The following is a 22,463-nucleotide window of genomic DNA, read 5'->3' as shown; positions in this document are numbered from 1 at the left end:
AAAATAGGCCGCATACCAGATTTTTAAAAAAGGGTCTCTCCTTCCTGCAGATTATTCCTCACCTGGTATCATCCTCCATCTATAAAACACCAGAGATGGATACTATGAAAGTGAATGACTTGGAATGGGCAGAGGATAAGCAATGAAAGAAGAAACCCCAATAGCCTGTAATAGGAAAAATCACCTATTTAAAACATGGGGAATGAAAAATCTCTGGACTATATATTATGATCCCAGTTATCCAAGCCTCCTAAACCAGCTGCACATCTCCCCACCTTAGTCTTAGAGAGCTCAGATAATCATCATCATCCAGGCTGAATGGACAATTTTTTTTTTTAAACAATTAAGTCTAGACACATGAACAACATAACAGCATTATTAGGTTAAAGAGTGTATTTTTCAGGGTATTATTTACTTGACATTTTCCAGATTTGAATTTGAACACCTTTCAGAGGTACTTACTTCCTTTTTAAAATAAAAGCCTTAATTTAAAACTGGATACTAAGCTGTAGAATTTCATTTATACTTGTTCATTGTTGCTTGATTAATGTCAAGGTAAGCCAGATGGTGAACTCAATACAAACAAGCTAGTTAAACACAGGGAGGAATGAACGCCTAAAAAAACCACACACACTATTGCTGTGTTTGAACTTTAGTCATCATGGGACTTAGGATAGCATTGTCAGTCCTGCATCTCTGACAAATCCCTTTGCTAGCCCAATACTTCTTCATAGCCCCATTCTCTCCACTGCAGGCCAAACACCTCACCTTGTTTTTACTTCCAGTACTGTACTTGGCTACTCCTAGAAAAAGCTAGACTCTTCTTCTCAAACCAAACCATGTGGTGATTTTGTGCCTAAGTCTTGTAAACTCAAGTGGGCTAGGACCAAGCCCCATTCACAAAGGCCGGTTTTAGAAAAATCAAGGTTCAGACAAATTTAACTATCGAGTTTTAGCTTAAAATGCATTTTTAATATGAGGCACTATACTGTCAATTATAGTTCCATTAACTTGCTCCCATTGTAAAAGTAGAATTACAGTGGGCAGTTTGAACAAACTGTTGATTCTGTTAGCTGCTTTAAGGATTAAAACTAATGCAAGACAGTTCCAGTACCCCTCAAGAAAATCAATGAGCATCAGTGCTCAAAAGAACATGCAAGAATGGGGAAAATACCTCCAAAATATTCTGTCAGTTAACCTGTTTTGTCAGCTCAAGGCAGCAGGCTAGTCTAACAGCCTCTGAATTTTCTTCCAGACACTCATATGGATAACTCAAGTAAAATGTTCATGCTTTGGAAGCCCAGTAAATTAGAACAGCAGCTGTTCCATCTATTTCTGGAATATAACTTATTCATTGTCAAATACTGTAGTTACATTAATTTTTTAAATAGATTATAAGATGAAAGTTTAAGAATGTTTGACTGTAAATCAAAAATTTTATTCACTCTACTTTCTGAGCTATTACTTCTTAACATAGAAACATAATGCTGACGTATTGGTCTATGACCTCTAGAGATAATAGTTCAAATCCACTCAGATTACATGGGAAGTGAATTTCACTGCAATACCTGAGTCCTTTCTAGATAGGTCATATCACACAGTAACTCAACATTAAAAAAAACTTGTAATCTTAATTCTCAAGGGTAAACTAAAAAAACCACCACCTGATCCAGTTGTAAATGACTGCACATATGGAAAACTTGTTTGTGAATGTTTGTTCAAATAATGCTAGCCAAGTACTTAATCAAGCTGTGTGCTTTGCAAGAACTATTTTAGGTAAAGCAACCTATTATCGCGGTGTGTCAAGTAGAGCAACCACTTTCCATCATTCCTTTGTGATGCACTGAGTCAGACCTTTTTGCATCATTAGCATTTACAACACAATAACTGCAGTGCTCTTATGCTCAGCACAATACTAAAACAAAGACCACAACAGCCATTTAATTTTAAAGCATTTTAATACAAACTTAATATAAACTATTTCAGTCCCTCTTAACATGTAAGACACTGACTCAAAATACTTTTATACCATTTTTTCAAGTATTGCACAATGTAGGTACAAAATTAATATATACGATTACATTTTCTTCCATAATATATAGCAAAAATCTTTAAACTTTAACAGAAAATACAATTTGTGTTTCTTTTTGAAAAAAGCAAATATTTCGTACATTTTAATTCCACCACTAAGGAATATTCTGTACACTTTAAATTTTTTTTTTAGAATAATTGATGTCTAAGATGGATATTTTACAATTTCAGTAAAAAAAATACAACATGAAGCTGCTGCAGCTCTCACAGATCACTGTAGTAAAAAGATATAAATGCAATACCATGTTGTAGAAACAATATATATACTCTGATATTTTACAAACTTTGTACTAAATTAAATTATACAATTAGAAAAAGACCAATAAACCCACTTATTAGTGCCTCTTTTTATATATATATATATATATATATATAAAATCAGCCATGTCCTTGCTATATCTTAAATACTGTAAGAGGCCATATTTTGAGTATATTTTTTAATGTACAGTCAGTATAAAATAACTTTGTGCTTGGCTGGCAAATGAAAAAAGATGCATGTTTATTTATCTAACCAAGCTTGAATGTATTCATACTACAAGCTTTAAAAAAGTCTCAAGAAGTGGAAAAAAAGATACACCCTTGGGTACGTGCATTTGAACTTGTACAATAGGATTTATTTGAATTTCATTTTTGTTTTATTTTTAGTTAGCCATAACAGGCTGGAATTGCTGGTTAGAATACTGCATGTTGTTTAAGCTAAAATTCAAGCCATCAACAAAAGACTTCTCATTTAGACCTCCATAGGCTGCAAACATATCAAAGGCATTACTGTACTGGAGAGGACTGAGGTTAAGGGGGCTGTCACCAGGAAATATGCTACTGGTATTACCTTGACCCTGCATGTTAGGGAAAATGAACTCCTTTGCATTAGGAGAAAGGGCAGAAGTCTTCTGCTGTTGCTGCTGCTGACTGCCTAGGCCAAGCCCATAGAGCGAGTGCATGGAGGAGGAAAGGGCTTTCTGCTTCAACAAGTCATTGACATTCAAGCCAAGGTTGGTGGGAGAAGTGCGGGCGACCTTGTTGCTACGGCCGCTATTCTTCATTTTGGTCGAGCCAAACTTGGTGGCAGCAAATGTGGCAGTGGTGAAGGTTAAAGGCTGAGTGGAGCGGGGCATGAAAGTTGGGCTCACAGCAGCAGAGTGACCAAAGGGAGGAGAAGGAGAGCTAGACACTGAAGATGCCGGGTCACTAATTGGCATGAACACCTGGGCCTCTGGGTTAAAGCTGTTCTTGATTTCCTTATCCAACTCACATCCATTTTCATTATCATCCACATAAAGCACTTTCACTGGTCCCTTTTCACCAATTTGATATGAAACCTCAAATGGGTCAATCCAAACACTAAGATCCTGAGGCAGGTTGCCGCGAACATCATCTATGTCCAAACCACTCTCTTTGGATGCTTGTTCTATGACTGGGTCCACTTTCTCCCCTACATGTATACATCTATACCCTGATCCTTTGTATGGCTTTTCCGGATACCAGTGCCCTTCATACTTCTTTTTAAGAAGTCTTTCAAGCTCTTCACCAAAAATGTTGACACGTCGTCTGGGAAGCTTATTATACAAATATGAAATAATAAAATTGAGTGCTACTTGGATTTCAACCTGCATAGCTGCTATGCCAAAGTTTAATGTCTGTTTCAAAACCCAAAGAAAAAAAAGTGTTCAAGATGCCACAGGGAAACAAAATTTCATTCAAAGTGCTGATTCTAGTAGATTATTATCCTTTCACCTTGAGTGTTCTTGTTCCTTTAAGAAAAAACAAAAGCAAATATATCCAAATAAGGAAAGCGTAAGATCAGGCTCCAAAGCCTAATATTTTGGTCTCTCACTCTACCTAGAATAGGTTATTTCCCATCAGAAGACATTTGTAACATATTGCCTATGAACATGACAGTTAAAACAGAGGACCTCAAATACATTCTGCAGAACTTATAAACAATACTATGGAAGATGCATTAGGAAGGTGTTTCATGAGTACAACATAAGTCATTTCAAAATCATTTGAGCTTGCAGTTCAGCCCTTAAGTTATTTGCAAAGCAGCAAGTGTGTGTCTAGGACGTCATAGCAATGCTAACCGTGCCAGGCCTGTCAGGGGTTCAATTACCAATCCCCTATTCTGGGTGATTTATAGAACTCAGCTGCAAAATTTAGCACCAAGCTATTAATTTAGTGTAAAAGGTCTCAGTCAAAGAACCAGTTCTCATTTTAAGGTTTGCAAACATATCAGTTGGGCTTTAAGTTACAGATATACTAAAAAAAAATCTACTGGTTGTTTTAGATGCATTTTGGCACTTGTATAATTTAACTATGCCACATATATCGTTTTAAGTCAAAGCCAAACACCTGCACCAACTGTGCATTTGATGGAAAATACAACTGAAAAAAGTGTCTACTGACCAAGGACAGGTATTCTTTTCCTCTCCCTCTAGAACTATTATAAGAATACTTTAAACACACATTATGCACACACAATACAGCAAATACACATTTTCAGTCTTAATTATGGCTGGTAGTAATGGTCAATGAATCCATTCCTATCTTCTATAAAAACTGCTTAAATATCAGCTAAATGCACATTTTAAAACAAATCAACATATATGGGAATTTTATAAAGCTATTATAGCCAATAGGGTCAATCCTCATTTTCATGAGATTGCCTCTCTCCCTCTTCAGATTTTATACTGTATATAAAATGGAGCCATGGAAGTCACTCCTTCATTAAGGGTATAACAGAAGTTCACATAAATATACAGTTAAAACAAGGGACAAGAGCAATATATAAAATAACATGCCTTGCTACTGAAAATCCTGCAATACCTTAGTATAACAGTCTGATTTAAAGATGGAGTTTCAATCATAGCTTAAGCAAAAAAACAATACATTTTGAGTTAACACCTACAGCAGTATTTTACCTAAAAGTTTTTTGTTTGGCACAGCATGACAATTTACAAAATTTAGTAAATCAGTCATTAAGAAACTGGAAAAGTCAAAGCCAATTTCCAAATTCTGCAATCCCTTTTTATATCCTGCCCCAATTGGGTAGTTCTGCAAAATTTAACCCCATTTTTAAAGCCTCCTTTAATCTCCCCCCTCTTCCCCCTCAAACATGATATGGGAACAGCCTGAGAGGCTGTATGATAAGGCGACCTTTAAACATTTGCTGGATCAGCACTGGGCGGGGATAAGGAAAGATCAAGGGCAAACAGAAGATATTTACAAAAGGAGACTAATTCGGTATGGAAAAAGTTGATTGGGGTAGTTAAAAGGGACACTAAAAATGATTTATTAATCCATCTGTTTCATCTCCCCTTCCCAATGTCCTTTAGGATAAAATGATTCTCAAAAACACCGAGCAGAAACTACAAATTCTTGTAAGCCCCAAAATTGAGCCGTGGTACAAGCAACTGAATAAACCAAACAGCTTGAACACTGCAAACAGGTGTTTTTTTTTTAAAGGGAGGATGACATTTCTAAGGTATCTAAGCATGTTAATTATTCTAATGGCAATGGCGGTGGGGGTTAAAAACAAGAGCCTTAAGCACTGTGTGGGGAGTTACATAACCAGACAGTTGGGTCTCATTAGATTTCTGCTCACAGCCCTGGGAGCTCTACCAGCAGCAGCAGCAAGAGAAGGAGGAAGAGCATTTTCTGAGCCCACAAGAGACAAAATGAAGGGGAAGAGGGATGACTGGAGAGAAAGGGGATAAGCCAGGCACTCTCTCCTGCACTAACAAGGCCAATACCCAGTTCTCCTGTGTACCCCACTCCCAGTGACACCCCTCAACCTTCGCTTGATTAGGCAGAGCCCTAAAGGCTGTTAGTGCCGGTTAAAATGCCCAAGCACAACGATATATACGAGTCAGTTTATGCAAAACTCACTCCTCTGAACCATGATGTGTAAAATGAACCCCTTTGGGAGGGTCCTCGCACCCCATGCCATGGCTTTGCCACTGACCGAAGTACCTCTATGCAATTGTGTCAGGCCCTACCCACATTCTCATTGCCCCGATCCCCACCCCCCCCACAGGGCTGGGTCAATTCCCCCCCCCCCATAGGCCTGTTCCAATCCCACTTCCCAGGTCCTGCTCCTTCTCCCGCATGGGTCTGTGCCAACCCCCCCGCCCCAGCTCGGCTCCACAGCCCCTCCCCACACGGGGCCGTGCCAAACCCCTCCACTACAGCTCCATAGCCCTTCCCCACACGAGGCTGTGCCAACCCCCCCCCACTCCTGCTCCACAGCCCCCCCCAGAATGTGCCAACCCCCCCCCCACTCCGGCTCAATAGCCCTTCTCCGCACGAGGCTGTGCCAACCCCCCGCAACTCTGGCTCCATAGCCCTCCCACCCATGGGGCCAAGCCAACCCCCGCCACTCCTGCTCCATAGCCCTCCCCCTCATGGGACCATGCCAACCCCCCTCTCCAGCTCCACTGGGCTGTGCTAAACCCCCCCAGTTCCACCCCCCCACACACAGGGCTGTGCCAACCCCCCGACCCCGGCTCCACAGCCCTCACCCCCCACGGGGCCATGACAACACCCCCCCTTCTGGCTCCACAACCCTCCTGCATGGGGCTGTGCCAACCCCCCTCCCCTCCCCCCCTGCGTGCCAACCCCCCTCCCCTTCCCCCCCCGCGCGCCAACCCCCCTCCCCTTCCACTCCCCTTCCCCCCCCCGCGCACGCCAACCCCCCTCCCCTTCCACTGCCCTTCCCCCCCCCGCGCACGCCAACCCCCCTCCCCTTCCACTGCCCTTCCCCCCCCCGCGCACGCCAACCCCCCTCCCCTTCCACTGCCCTTCCCCCCCCCGCGCACGCCAACCCCCCTCCCCTTCCACTGCCCTTCCCCCCCCCGCGCACGCCAACCCCCCTCCCCTTCCACTGCCCTTCCCCCCCGCGCACGCCAACCCCCCTCCCCTTCCACTGCCCTTCCCCCCCGCGCACGCCAACCCCCCTCCCCTTCCATTGCCCTTCCCCCCCCCGCGCACGCCAACCCCCCTCCCCTTCCACTCCCCTTCCCCCCCCCGCGCACGCCAACCCCCCTCCCCTTCCACTCCCCTTCCCCCCCCCGCGCACGCCAACCCCCCTCCCCTTCCACTCCCCTTCCCCCCCCCGCGCACGCCAACCCCCCTCCCCTTCCACTCCCCTTCCCCCCCCGCGCACGCCAACCCCCCTCCCCTTCCACTCCCCTTCCCCCCCCGCGCACGCCAACCCCCCTCCCCTTCCACTCCCCTTCCCCCCCCGCGCACGCCAACCCCCCTCCCCTTCCACTCCCCTTCCCCCCCCGCGCACGCCAACCCCCCTCCCCTTCCACTCCCCTTCCCCCCCGCGCACGCCAACCCCCCTCCCCTTCCACTCCCCTTCCCCCCCCGCGCACGCCAACCCCCCTCCCCTTCCACTGCCCTTCCCCCCCCGCGCGCCAACCCCCCTCCCCTTCCACTGCCCTTCCCCCCCCGCGCGCCAACCCCCCTCCCCTTCCATTGCCCTTCCCCCCCCGCGCGCCAACCCCCCTCCCCTTCCATTGCCCTTCCCCCCCCGCGCGCCAACCCCCCTCCCCTTCCATTGCCCTTCCCCCCCCGCGCCAACCCCCCTCCCCTTCCACTGCCCTTCCACTGCCCTTCCCCCCCCCCGCGTGTGCCAACCCCCCCACTGCCCTCCCCCCACTCTACTGCCCCTCCCGGTCTGTGCCGGCACCTCATTCACAGCCACCTCACCGCGTCTGTTCCCCCGCCCCGGACCCTAGCGGGCCCGCCCAGCCGGCACTCGCCCCCGAGCCGGCGGCGGTACTCACCCGGGGTGGGTGTAGGGGGTAGTGCAAACAGTCCCAGTGAGCGTGCGGGGGTCTCAGTGCCGAAGCCCCATGTCCGAGAGCCGGCTCGCTGCGGGGGAGGGAGGGGGGGGGGGCTGCCCTGCTCACACCCCGGGACGGGCGCGCTCCGCCACAGCAGCTTCACTCCTTCTCCAGCGGGGGGCTCCCACCGCGCCCGTATATATCGCCTCCCTTGCCCCGCCCCCCCCGTCCGGCCCCGCCCCCAGCGCGCTGCCGTGCCCTGCGTGCCCCTCCCACCGCCATGACCGCCCTACCCGTCCCACCGCCCCGCCCCCAGCGCACTGCCTTGCCCCGCCCTTCCCCTGGCTGCCCCTCCCTCTCAATCCCCTACCCCTGCCTACACCCCTGCCCATCCCTCACACCCACACCCTGCCTGGCCCCTTCTCCCAACCCATCTGCCCCCATCCCCCTGCCTGCCCCTCCCTCCCTCCCTCTCGACCCCCTTCCCCTGCCTACACCCCTGCCCATCTCTCACACCCTGCCTGGCCCCTTCTCCTCCCAACCGATCTACCCGCTCCTTCTCCCATCCCCCTCCCACCACTCTGCCTCGCCCCTTCTTCTACCAACTCTGCTGATACTGCTACCCCCTGCCTCTCTCCCATATACCTGTCTGTCCCACCCAACGCCCTCCCACTCCCGAGCCCCTTCTCCTCCCAACCCTTATACCCCCTGCCTATTCCTTCCCTCTCCCGTATACCTGCCTTTTGCATCCAACACCCACCCCCCTCCCTTACCTCTGCCTGACCCCTCCCATGCTCCTCCTTCCCACACCTTGATTGATTCCTCCTGCCCTATTCCCCCTCCCACTGCCCTGCCTGGCCCTTCCTCACCTGCCATTCCCCTGCCTCCTCCATCTCCCTTCCTCCTGTAACCTTCCTTCCCCTGCTGCTTTCCCTTGATTATCCCCTAATTCCTCCTTATATACCCCTCTCTCCCATCCCTACTGCTGTGCATCCCATCCTCCCCACGTCTCTTCCTAGCTCTTTATCCCCTCCCCTTCTCCATACATTCTCTCCCATCCCCATCTCGTTCTCTACTACCTCCCTGTATATCCCCCCCCCAGCTCTCTCCTTCCCCCTAAATCTATCTACTCCTCCCTGTGCTTCCACCCAAGTTCCATATACCCTCCCCCATTCCCTTTGTGTCCCATCCCCCCCATCTCAGGGGCCAAGGAGGAGTGTCCGCCCTCTACGTCAACTCATTCACCCCCTCCCCCCCTTTCTCCCCTCCCATTCCCAGAGCCTGGTTGCATCAACACCCTACGTCACCCCCTTCAGTAATGGAGGCAGCCTGCGTGGAACTACAACTCCCATGATCTCTGGGGTGCCTGGGAAGGAAGCGCCCTGGAAGGCAGCGGGAGGGGAGAACCGATTAGGGAGGGAGGGAGCTGGTGAGGTGAATGTGGCACAGTAAATACCACCCCCCCCGCTGCCCCGAGAAGTGTTACTGCAGAAGCTGCCTGCTAGGGTCACCCTAGCCCCCTTTGTGGCCACCTCAAGGGCAAGGGGGCTGGCTGGGCCTGCCCCCTCCACCCCTTATCTTCCCTCTCCACAGGGATGGGGCATGGGGGGGGGGGGGTGATGCAGGGAGCAGCCACACCTCCTGGTGTCCTGCCACGGGTTGCCAGAGGTGTCAGTCACCAAGGGCCAAGGCCTAGCACCACCACTGGTGTCACCTCCTCCAATCAGTGTGAGCCTGTACTGCCACTGAGTCACCTGGGGGGAGCAGGGAGAGAAGAAAAGGGAGGGTGAGGAAAGGAGGAAGAGAGTCAGAGGGGAGGCAGGAGGGAGGAGTTAGAGGGGGGAGACAAGGAGGGAGGGGAGGAAGGGAAAGAAGGATAGAGAAGGTGGGAAGGGTGATCCTTGAAAAGCCATTGGGTGAGGAAAACTGTCACTCAGAGAGAGGAGGCTGGGAGGAAAGGGATGAGAAAAGAAAAGGGAGAGCAGGCAAAGATCCTGTTTCTATAGGAGTGACAGATGAGCCACACTAGGCCAGGCTGACTGCAGCTGGTACCCCCTGCTGGGGGTGGGGGGTGGGGAGAGTTACATCCCCAGAATGTAGGGAGAATGGGATGGGCAGAGTATTCAAAACCAGTTTTTGGGAGGGGCAGCCACAACCAGCACCCAGGAACACACCAGGTGATTGGAATGTAATTGTCTTCTATATTTCTTTTTCTCCTTCTCCTCTTTTTTTTCCCTGCTAAAAATATTGCCCACAGGTAGCAACGATGACCGATTGGCTAGATTCACTCCTTAGTAACCATCTGATTGGTCATTCAGTATCTAGGAGGAATACGTCAAACTTCAGTTTGGAGGGGAAATAATTAAAGGGGGGGGGAGAAAGAAAGAAGCAGTGAATGGAGTAGCCATCTCCCCACTTCCCCTATTCATTATTGCCACGAAAAAACACCAGGCACAGGGCTGACTTGTCCAGGAGCAAGGAAAGCAGTACACAGCTGGTTAAGAAAGTTAAGCAACAGCTAATCTAAAATGAGCTGTGTGCCCTAGTGAAAACAGGCAGATGCCAAAATGTTTGTAGAGAGCTTAATACAATGGGGCCCAGATCCTGATTTGGGCCCTTGGGCACTACCCACAAAAGAAATAGTAAAACAGAGCACTTGTTTACCTCTTAACTGGATAAAGACTAATGCTAGAGGCATATGATTTTAGATGAGGCCTTGCCACAACTAAAAACAAACAAACAAAAAAATCATTGCATGTAACAAAGAATGCAGCACTGGTTCTGGGCTTCAGGAATGTCAAGAGTCCAAATATTCAGAAGCTGTTTCTCCTCACACACCAATGGAAATCAGGAATAGTACCATTTAATTCAATGGAGTGATATCAGATTAAAACCATTCTATGTGAGTGGAGAATCAGGCCCTCAGTATGCAGGCTCCTTAAAAGTCAGTTCACTGTTTTGTTTTTTAATATCAGTTGTGTGTATTATTAGGCTGCAATTATTGCTTTAAACCTTAGTTTTTATGGCTAGCTTCAAACCAGACAATAAGCCAAATGAGCAGGAACAGTCTTTAGAAAACAAAATATAAACTGCCCCCACCCTCTCCTTCTCTGTGTTTGTGTAATAATACAGAATTTTGGCATGAAGTCCCAGGAGAAATTTGAAAGTACTGGTCATAAGAAACATCAGGACTCTTAAATCTTTGGAATCTAGAAGTTGGGATTCTCATGTTATCACAAGACTCCAGGAGCTGGGGTTTTAAAAAATCATCAAATATCACAAGACTCATGATAATATTGCAAGCATTTGCAATATTGGTACTGCTCCCATGAGTAATCGTTGCAGGATCTAGTCCCCAGATGCGACTTAGGGACAGTGTGGTTTTGTTTTGGTTTTTTTTTTTTGGGGGGGGGGCGGATTATTATTTTTACAATCTGATTTTCAAATAATGTGAAATAATTGCAAAAAGTAATTTCAAGTAAAAGGACAAAGCTATATTTTTTAAATTAAAATATCATTGGGCTACTTGGGGCAACAACAAAAAAAGGAATTGATTGTTTTTGCAACAGATTAGCAGGTGTCAGTTGCTTCAATAAACATTCCATCATATTATTTTGCTTAAGAGTCTAGTCTTAAAGGAGATGGAAGAAGGAGTTTTCCCCTTCCCTTGTTGGGGAGCAGTAAAAAGCTACACACAACTTCATGGATCAGGTAATGGAAATGGCTTCTTTTCAGGTCCAGTGATGAAGATAGGATTTTGGAGGCAGGAATCAGAATTAACCGTAGTAATGCTGCCCCGCACTCCATCTCTAAATTTCAGTGCTTTCATTGCATTTATAAGTCACCAACTGGAAATCCGCTTAGCAAGCTGTCTTAAAAAACTGAAGAATTCTGCTGCTGGGCTGCTAAACAAAATTGTGATGATCAAGCCTTAAAAGGTTATAAAAAACGGAAGCTTTTTCTTTTAAATGCTTTTAACATTAAATACATGAAACCGTTGTGATCTGAATTAAATACTTAAATACACAAAGAAAACAAATTCAGAATTAAGGCAGCTGTGGGATCCTTACCTCTTTTATAGTTCTAAAGATGGAAATGGACATTTTTATAGTTTAATGAAAATGTTTAATGTAGTAATGCTATCATACACTATAGAAAAAATCATTACACTTTGGGACACATGGTTCTCACTGCAAGAAAAGACGCTAACCATAACCTCTTCAGCAGGAAGAATGAAATGCACTTCCAAAGGAAGTCATGACATTGTCCTTCATCTGTCTGGGAAGAGAACACTTACTCCAACGCTGTAGTGACTATTTTATGCCTTCCACATACAGTACATCAAAAGTAGGGTTCCATAATACTTTAATATCGAATTTCCAGAATCTTAAAAGATACAGGGTCTAATCCAGCATTCCTTGCACACCAAAAACTCTCAACTGATTTTAAACAAGAGTTTTGGGTTCACAAGGAACGTGGAATTGTACCTACAATGTCTTTTATTTATTTTTATTAATATACAACCAAAAAAGCACCTATCCCTATGCTCTAGGGAAATCTTTTTAAAATAAAACCAATAAAAATATGTCCAGTAGCGAAACTTCATCCACATTACTAAGATTATCCAACCAGATGATTAATTTTAAGAGAAAATATGTATAGTGCCTTTTCCTTCCTGAAAAACCTAGCCCACCTTCTTCCCTACCAGACCAGCACAATATGAGCTATTTCAGACCAATGTGGGGAGGGGGAGTCAAAGGCCACGGGGAGGCCCTATCAGCAGTTCCCTCTCTGTTAAATCGAAGTGGGGAGCTCCATCTTGAGCCCAGCCACCAAACACAACAGTGGTGGCAGTATCATGTGGTGGCTGCCATCTTGGAGATTGAATCAGGGACCTCTAAAGCTAAAATAAATGAATCGCTACAGCCTGAACTAAAGAGCTGAGCTCTATAGTGGAGAGTGGTAACAGACTCACATCTTCAGAGGGGAGCATGTAATGTACAGCGACCAATGAGTTACAGTAGCATAGGGAGAGAGGTGGTCTCTGAAAAGGCAGGACCCAAGCTATATGACAGGGGAGCTTGGGGCTTCATTTACTTACAGCAAATGGCAACAAAGGAAACTGAAAAGAACTCCAGTGAAATAATGTGGAATCTCAGCAGAGCCAGCTTAATACACTAGGCTTGATTCTCCACTGCCTTCCTCTTGTGTAGTCATTTCCATCTGTGAAAAGTGAGGGCAAAGAGCTACAACATCACAATGGTTTTACACCTAATTTGCACAAAATGTAAATAATTCTATGACATACAAGGAAGGGGAGAATCAAGCTAACAGTGTGTATCCACCTTTATTTTGAATATTGATTTACAAACATGGCTGCAGCAAACATACTTTTCTAGAACACAGGCTTGCTGGATAAAACTTTATCTTCAGGGAGATCTTTTGTTTGTTTTTTTGTTAAATAAAGGACATTGTCAATGAGAGATACTATCACCACCATTAATTATTAAGGCCCCAGTTTAGGAAAACATCTCGATTCACGACTGCATTTAAGCACTTGCTTAACTTGAAGCCAGTGGGATTTAAGCACATGCAGAAGTGCTGTCCTAAATAGGGATAGGTTTAAATAGACACCTAAGGGCTTTTACTCTTCACCTTTCCAACATGGTTACTTTCTACATTTCACTCAAACTGGACAAACTATATGTAAATAGATTGGTTAGGTTTAGGATCAGGTCCTACCTTCATGTAGAGCCCCAGAAATTCGGCAAGGACACAATGCTCTACCCACATACATTCAGTTGAAGGATCTGCCCCTTTGTTTGTTTCTAGTCCTGTTCACTTTCCAGTGCACACACTGGCCTAGTGCTGTTTGGCTTCACATAACACAGTAAAGGAATGTGTACATTTAGAACAAAAATACCTACCTCTTTTTCCCCAAAAAACAATCTAAATTTGGTACCTAAAATAATTGATAGTGTACCTTTTACATAAAGGTACTTGTGGGGTGGTTATAGAGTTGTGGGTCCTCACCGGTAAACCCACAAGTACCAAATTACAATTTAAAAGATTTACATTATCGTGGGAAAATGTATTATTAGTACTGTATAAATACAGTTAGCTTAAGTGAAGCAACATATTGAGAATTATCAGTATATTGATATACACACAGAATTTATTCTCACTATCCACACCTTCAGTGACTATGTCTTTTGATCTTCTCCTGTGAGTGAATGCTGCCTTTTGCAGAGTATATAACATTTACGCTGATAATGAAACAAAGCTTTGTAGAGTACAGGACTGAAGCAGACGCAGTCTCTTTTTAAATGCTTTTCTTTGTGGAAGCAAATCTCTCCTTTCAGCCGGGATTGGGGCTTGGATTTGGAAAATATTGAATGTATTTCCCCTGTATGCCCCCCTCCCCCCCAACACACACATTTCTATCCTTGCAGCAGCTTTTAACACACTTATCCCTATTATCTAAAACGTGACCAGCGTCATGCATCCTGATTGCTCTCCCACACATTTCTCCTGTTACTGTGATCCTGAAATGTAGAGTAGATTCTCTTATATTTAACTTTATCAACTCAGGCAATAATTTCTCCATAAACGTGACTGCATCAGATGCTGCTTAACTTTAAAAGATCTTTGACCACCACTTCCGAAGGAGTTCGATCAGGCTCAGTCAGTGGAAGAACCTTATTGTAAAACTGCTTTAACAAAGTGAAAAATCAGGCCTATAAAATGTGGAATAACTATCAGCGGAGAAGTTCAAAGTGGTGATGTTCTAGGGCTTTGAGGTGGACTGCATGAGACAAGTCCTGACTTTATTGTGAGATCCAGTTTTTGGTCTTTGCTGGTGTTAGTAGCCATGGTGATAATGAAGTAGGAACTGAGATAAATAAAGACAGTCTCTGGAATGTGGAAAAAGTGATTTTTCTGTAGCTGTCACTAAAGATTTCCCCAGCAGGACTGATGAGTAGTGAAGACATTATTTTCTATAGATAATTTGAGTGGTCACTCAAACAAGTAATTCAAAGTGATTGGATTCTGTTGCAGAGATCATTATTTGGGTCTGGAAACAATTCATTTCAGGGTCTTCTTCAGGTCAGGATTCATATTTGGGTTTTATATTGGGTTATTGTATCCAAAAGAGAACAAATTACCTTTGTCCAGTGTCTAGAAGCTCTGGAGTCCTGTTCCAAAATCCAATGACGTTAATGAGAGTCTTTCATTGGTTCACATTCTAGAAGCATTGCTATCAAGAACTTGAGCTTGAATATCAAGGGTCAGGAGTCAACATGCCAGTATGGTTACATTCAGCCCCTTGCAATCAGTTCACTATGGAAAAACTTCTCCAAGCCTGTGTTGTCTTTGCAGGATAGGCACAACTGATTTTTATAAAATGGCATTAAACTCCACTAAGGAATATGCTCTGTTTTACAAAGCACTGCTGTGCCTATAAAGAAAAGGTGATCTGTCATTCAGCAGCAGTGTGTTGGGGCAGAGGGGTGGGGGTGGTCTCTGTTAATCTAAAGTGAGATGGTATCAAAGTTGCCTCTTCCTTGGGAAAAATCACGAGAGTCTTGGTCAAGACACTGAATTCAGTTGCTGTCTAAGACAGAGGAATAAAAATAGGACAAACTTGACATCCTTTTGTGAAGATCTAGGGTCAAAGCCCCATTCCCCGTTTAGCTTCAGCTCCCATATTTTCTATTCCCCCCTAAGGAATGGCTGATGCTGGGAAGTTGCCTCTTCCTTGGGAAAAATCACAAGAGTCTTGGGCAAGACACAAAATTCAGTTGCTGGCTAAGACAGAGGAATAAAAATAAGACAAACTTGACATCCTTTTGTGAAGATCTAGGGTCAAAGCCCCATTCCCCATTTAGCTTCAGCTCCCATATTTTCTATTCCCCCCTAAGGAATGGCTGATGCTGGGAAGGCTCTGTTCTAGAGGAACAGGCCAACAGGAAAGCCAGTTGGTAATCTGAGTGTTGGAGGAGGTCCTGGAATGGCCAGTCAAAAAGAGAAGTGAGAGAATGTAGGGAATAAGGAGGAATATAAATAAAAACGTCAAGAAAAATAACAATGAGAAATATATATATATATATATATATATATAAATTTACAGGATTAATGATATAGAAAAAGAAATGGGGAATTGTTAATGAATAGCGAAAAAAATCTGTAGAAAATGAGGAAAACAAGCCAGGAAAGAAAGATTTTCTAAAAACACCTCTAGAAGGCTTGCTATTTAAATGTTTTATACACTAGATTGACCAGCATCTAAGGAAAATTTTATTAAAACTCAGGATGCTTTTTCTCCTACAGTGTACCTTTTAAATGGAAGAATGACAGTTTATGGTCATTTAGTTCCATGGTACCTGACTATAGGACAAATTATGGAGTTGTGACTGTCTAACTGTTATTTAGTGAGCAAAAAAGGGCATAACCCCCATTTCTTGTCTCTTCTTCCTTTCAGATCACCTTTAAAGGGAACCAGGGATTGTTAGTTTTTCAACATTATGAATAAAGTCTTATCTACCCTGTATTTTGCTGGAAGACCCTCTTTTCCTGGAAAACTAGTAAGTTTATCAGAGATATTAAGGGTGTGAAACTTGAGTAACTGAGAGAGAAAGTGATTTTCATTCAGACTGTTTAAACTCTTTGGTTTCTGTTTGTTTTTAAACAGCTGTTTAGCACAAAGTCATGACAAACAGAAGAGAAAGAAGCTCTTCTGTTAAAGTTTTAACACCCTAGTCTCTTCATTTAAAAACAGTGAGCTTTCAGTCCACACTTCTGGATCCTCCATGAGAGACCTAGAACAAACAGACAAGACATTTCTAAGGTGTTTTTTTTTAAAGCAGAACCTCTCCTTTTTCAGAAAAGTAAAACAAGCAAAGAGTATTAAATAATATGAATAAAAGTCTTCAACAGTTCTCTGCTATCTGATCCTGTAAACTGCGAGTCTGAATTTGTTCCCACTGAAGCCAATAACAATGTTCCCATAAAGCCAGTGGGAAGACGATCATCCCCTCCTTGTTCTCTAGTGTTACAGGAAAAACAAGGTAAATATGTCCTGAATTTGTCATGTTAAAAAAAAAAAGCTAACCTTTTGGTTGTATAAGGAGGGGAGAACCCCAACCTTTCTGGCCTTATTCATCTTGGGAAGAAAAGAGGGCAAAACTGTTATTTCTTCCCCCCTATCCTTTTCACGTCACTTTTAAATGGAAGCATTGCTAGTTCATCAACTGCTCCTGTATGTAGTCTGTAAAAGAGACACCTTGTCTGAACTGCTTTTATGACCTTTTCCTCAGCACTGATGACTGAATTCTTGCTGTACAGTGTTTATTTAAAAGAAAAAAAGTCTAAAGCAAAAAAAATTTTTTGTAATGTCCGTGGGAGATCCCATCACATTCCTGATCAATATCTTAGAACAAGCATTGATGATGCAGCCCCAAAGAATTAATCCTGTATTTTACGTGGATTGTAAGATCTCTGGGGCAAATACCATCTTTTGGTTCTTTGTTTTTATAGCACCTAGCACAGTGCAGCGTCCTTGTCCATGATTGGGGCTCTTAAATGCTATTGCAATTCAAATAATAAATAATAATAATTAATAGTGTTTTGCATACAGCCCAGTGTGTGCTGGAACAGGAATTTGGTAGCTTAGTTAGTCCTTAATAGATACCATGCAGAGTAGACATAGTCAGTAAAGCTGATAGTTACATTCATTAATACTGAGTCTTAGAGCATTAATTCAAGAAGCCTCCAGTAACCTGCTGTGCTGTCAAGCTGTGACAATATAAATGATGGTGACTTCAAAGTAGAGTGAGTTTGAATGTCAATGTCTCGTTAAAACACACAGCATGTACATTGGCCAAACCGGACAGTCTCTACGTAAAAGAATAAATGGACACAAATCAGATGTCAAGAATTATAACATTCAAAAACCAGTCGGAGAACACTTCAGTCTCTCTGGTCACTCGATTATAGACCTAAAAGTCGCAATATTACAACAACAAAACTTCAAAAACAGACTCCAATGAGAGACTGCTGAATTGGAATTAATTTGCAAACTGGACACCATTAAATTAGGCTTGAATAAAGACTGGGAGTGGATGTGTCATTACACAAAGTAAAACTATTTCCCCATGTTTATTTTTTCCCCCTACTGTTCCTCACACGTTCTTGTCAACTGCTGGAAATGGTCCACCTTGATTATCACTACAAAAGGTTTTTTTCCTCTCTTCTGCTGGTAATAGCTCACCTTACCTGATCACTCTCGATGCCGTGTGTATGGTAACACCCACTGTTTCATGTTCTCTGTGTATATAAAATGCTCCTACTGTATTTTCCGATGAAGTGAGCTGTAGCTCATGAAAGCTTATGCTCAAATAAATTTGTTAGTCTCTAAGGTGCCACAAGTCCTCCTTTTCTTTTTGCGGATACAGACTAACACGACTGCTACTCTGAAGCATGGAAATTGTTTTCACAAGAGGAACAGGCTTTCAAAGCTGCCTTAAATGAGGAAGTCCCCATCCAGATAAAGTGAGATTTGAACTTGGGGCACTACATTTCAAAGGACAATTCCTCCAAGACTGAACATCACTTAAGACTCCTTTGTAGGTACTCTCCCCCTGGTGTGAACCCACCAAACTTTTCCACCTCCAAAGAGGATAGTAGCTTGAGGAGAGACTAACTGGAATCTCTGCTTAAAAAAAAAAAGTTGCATTTGAGGAGAAATTTGAAACCATTCCAGTTAAAATGTACCTGTGTTAGAGGGCTGTGCAGCTAAAACAGATTGCAGAAGGAAATGAGTGGGGGATAGAGAAAGAAATTCCAGATGCCTGAAATAACCACTGCAGACATAAAGAGCCAGCTGAACCCAATACAGCTACACCAGTTTACAACAGCTGAGGATTTGGTCCCAATCCTCTAAGGATGTGACCCAAAGCCCCAGGAAGTGAATGGGAATCTCCTGTTGACTTCAGTGGGTTTCGGATCTGGCCACAATTCAGCTATTATTAAAAAAAATGGAGTTACACAGATGTGAAACTAGTGTAATGGAGAGAAGACTCAAGTCCTATTTTTCTTCCTGAGAGTTGGAAAGCAGGTTCTAACACGGTCCAATTTCCCCATTTTTATAAGGAATCACTATGGGAGGACTGAATCTGTCACTGCTCACTCAAAATAAATCATCCACTTATTACAACAACTCCAAAGCATAGTAAACCCACCAACTCTCTTCTCCAACCCCTTAATTCCTTCTTTTTGGTGGGCACACTTTCTCTAAAATAACATAGTGCTGTATTTACCTTGCCAGATTGGACGAATGGTCCATCTAACCCTGTACCAACCTCCGTTAATGGCAATACATTATGTCAAATCTGTTGCGACCAGTCTAGGTCTCCCAGGATTTTATAACTACCATTTTGCACATTATGGCTACTCTGTACTTCCGTGGCAGTGAGGATAAAACTCAGATCCCCCTTCTCCAAAAATCACAGGTCCTTACCTTTTCAACCAAAGAAGAATATTTTTTTGTCATTAACAGTAAAGAGCCTATAATACATAGTTGAGCAATTCTGAATCTACCCAGTGCAAGGCAGTGATAAATGTACGTACACACACACAAACAAGCCAGCTCATTCTTTACAACAGACTATTTTCTCTTGAATTTACAAGCAAGTAGAAACTATTATACTGTACATTTTTTTATTAATAAGCAAGATTACAGATTTTATCTTGAACACAGTAGCAATTGCTATATTGTTAACAGACTAATGGCCAGTCTAGTCCAATATTCTGTATTTAACGGTAGCCACAAGCATATACAAAACAAAAGAATGGCCATACTAGGTCAGACCAAAGGTCCATCTAGCCCAGTATCCTGTATTCTGACAGTGGCCAATGCCAGGTGCCCCAGAGGAAATGAACAGAACAGATAATCATCAAATGATCCATTCCTTATCACACATTCCCAGCTTCTGGCAAACAGAAGCTAGGGATACCATCCCTGCTCATCCTGGCTAATAGCCATTGATGGACCTATCCTCCATGAATTTATCTAATCCTTTTTTGAACCCTGTTATAGTCTTGGCCTTCATAACATCCTCCGGCAAGGAGTTCCGCAGGTTGACCGTGCATTGTATGAAAAAATACTTCCTTTTGTTTGTTTCAATTCTGCTGCCTATTAATTTTATTTGGTAACCCCTAGTTCTTGTGTTATGAGAAGAAGTAAATAACCCTTCCTTATTTACTTTCTCCACACCAGTCATGATTTTATAGACCTCTATTATATCCCCACTTAGTCACCTTTTTTCCAAACTGAAAAATCCCAGTTTTATTAATCTCTCCTCATATGGCAGCCGTTCCATATCCCTAATAATTTTTGTTGCCCTTTTCTGAACCTTTTCCAACTCCAATATATCTTTTTTAAGATGGGACAACCACATCTGCACACAGTATTCAAGATGTGGGGCATACCATGGATTTATATAGAGGCAACATATTTTCTGTCTTATTATCTATCCCTTTCTTAATGATTCTCAACATTTTTGTTCACTTTTTGACTGCCGCTGCACATTGAGTGGATGTTTTCAGAGAACTATCCACAGTGACTATATACTTCAGAGGAAGGCATATAAACCCTATGATGCACCACCAAACCAGGTTTGGAGATGGGAGAGAGAGATTTCTTCCTGACCCCTTATGATGATTAGCTTATGCAGTGGAGCATTAGGATTGAGAGCCACATAATTTTTATTTTAGCTAATATATCTCAGCTTTTGTCAAGAAGATGATTCTGCCATATGACTATATTATCTCAACTGCTTTGTCACCAACACATAGAAAACGGAATACAAAATTGGATGAACATAATTGAGTACTGACTCACCCTCTGATTAGGGTGAATGGTGGAGCATTTTAAACTGTCTTGGAACTTTTTTGAGACTCACGTTCAGAGTTGAAAGCTCTTGATTTAGCTATCTGTACTCCAAATAAGTAAATCTACTATTTACTTTCACCATAGTCCTATTTCCACTTCTTGGGGCTAGATGCTACAAATCCACCTGCTGTCACAAGACTTCACTTTCCTTCTGCATTAACTTGATCAGTTTTCTGCTGCAACCTTATCTGTTCATTTATCTGTCATCTTGACAAGTGCAGTTCCCCCCACTGTGGTCTTTCAAACTCCCAACTCTCTAAACTCATCTCCTTTCCCTGGACTCTGACTCATAACCCTCTAGTAACTAAGACTTTATGAATGTCAACATTTAATTCTTTTCCCTAGAAATTCTAATAATTTCATTTTGGTTGATTTTGAGTCACATAATTTTTAACTTGTGAAACTTCTTATAATGCATTTGTTCCGTTCGAAAGCATTTGAAAATGCAAATACGTTTCCAAATATTTTCATTGGAAATATCCTTTTGCTTGAAAATAATCCTGTATTTTGAGACATAATACGTTTGAATATTTTTGCATGAGTACTTGTCATGAAATCAGGACAGTTTTGCAATGAAATGTGAGGAGGCACAAAGTACCACCATACACAAATGAGAGATTTTGGTGCGTGGACGAGACTCAAGTAAGAACGTGAGTTAATTTTGCAGTGAAAACCAGCCCTTGGAAAGAAATTCTTCAAATATACAGGGGAACACCCAGAGCAAAAAGGGTAAGGTCTCGTCCCAGGGAGCAGTGAGGAATCCAGTTAAATTAAATTCCAGGAGAGAATGTCCTCCAAATCAATGTCCTCCATAGCAAACAGAGGAAAAGGCAGCACGTACCAGATGAAGTAATGCATTTAAAATAAGTGCTGCGGAAACAATGGCAGCAGCAGTAGTAGCATTTCTTAGTAAGGATTTAGGAGGTTATTAGGCTTTTTGCAGCAGTACCCACAGAATGAAATGAGTGCAGCTGCTTTGGTTATGCCTTGTGGCTTGTGCCCCATGCCCCAAAATATAGCTAGTGTGTCTAAAGTCATTGACAGAGACAAAAAGGCTTGAACAGAATCCCTTTCTAAGGCCTTCTAATCCTACTGGAACAGACACAGTAACAGAATTCACACAGTCAACTGAAGAGCCATGTCCTAGTCTGAACCTAAGACGAAAAGAAATGCAAAACTCAGGGGTTTGGTTTGAATGTCACCTTTGGGGATGGAACCAGGATTCAGCATGTCAGATTACTAAATCTCCTTTAATTTGTCATGCAATGAGGCATCAGGGTCCTCGGGGCAAACATCTGCAGCTTGAGGCTGCTGCTCTATTGTGAAAAGGTAGAATAGTGGCATGGATGAGTTGCCAAGGAATAAATGATTCTTACTTAGGAGAATAGGTCAGACAGAATAAGATGATTTATATCTAAAGCATACACAAACCATCCATATTAATGCTCAGCACTTCTATAGGCCTTTACATCTGCAAAGCACTTTACAAACATTGAATCCTTTCAGTAGCGCCATCAAGTAGTAGGTTCTGAAAAATGTACCTGGCAACAGCTGGTCAAGGAATAATCTTACTGGCCAGGATGAAAAATACATTCAGCGCACCCCCCAAAAATCACACTGTCCTGCACTGT

The 22,463-nt window shown here is 43.4% G+C and overlaps 1 protein-coding gene across 1 annotated transcript; it reads right to left on the bottom strand.

Annotated features, from left to right (window-relative positions):
* Positions 1-1,939: 1,939 nt before the first annotated feature.
* On the bottom strand, positions 1,940-8,036 carry TOB1 (transducer of ERBB2, 1). Its single transcript, XM_077833922.1, has 2 exons — positions 7,881-8,036; positions 1,940-3,842 (listed from the first exon to the last, which is right to left on the bottom strand). The coding sequence occupies exon 2, from the start codon at positions 3,702-3,704 to the stop codon at positions 2,733-2,735; it is 972 nt and encodes a 323-aa protein (XP_077690048.1). The 5' UTR covers positions 3,705-3,842; positions 7,881-8,036; the 3' UTR covers positions 1,940-2,732.
* Between the last annotated feature and the right edge of the window lie 14,427 nt (positions 8,037-22,463).

Source organism: Eretmochelys imbricata, chromosome 14, assembly GCF_965152235.1.
Source record: "Eretmochelys imbricata isolate rEreImb1 chromosome 14, rEreImb1.hap1, whole genome shotgun sequence".
NCBI lineage: Eukaryota > Metazoa > Chordata > Testudines > Cheloniidae > Eretmochelys > Eretmochelys imbricata.
The sequence above is the reverse complement of the archived record's forward strand: the minus strand, read 5'-3'. Positions and strand labels throughout refer to the sequence as shown.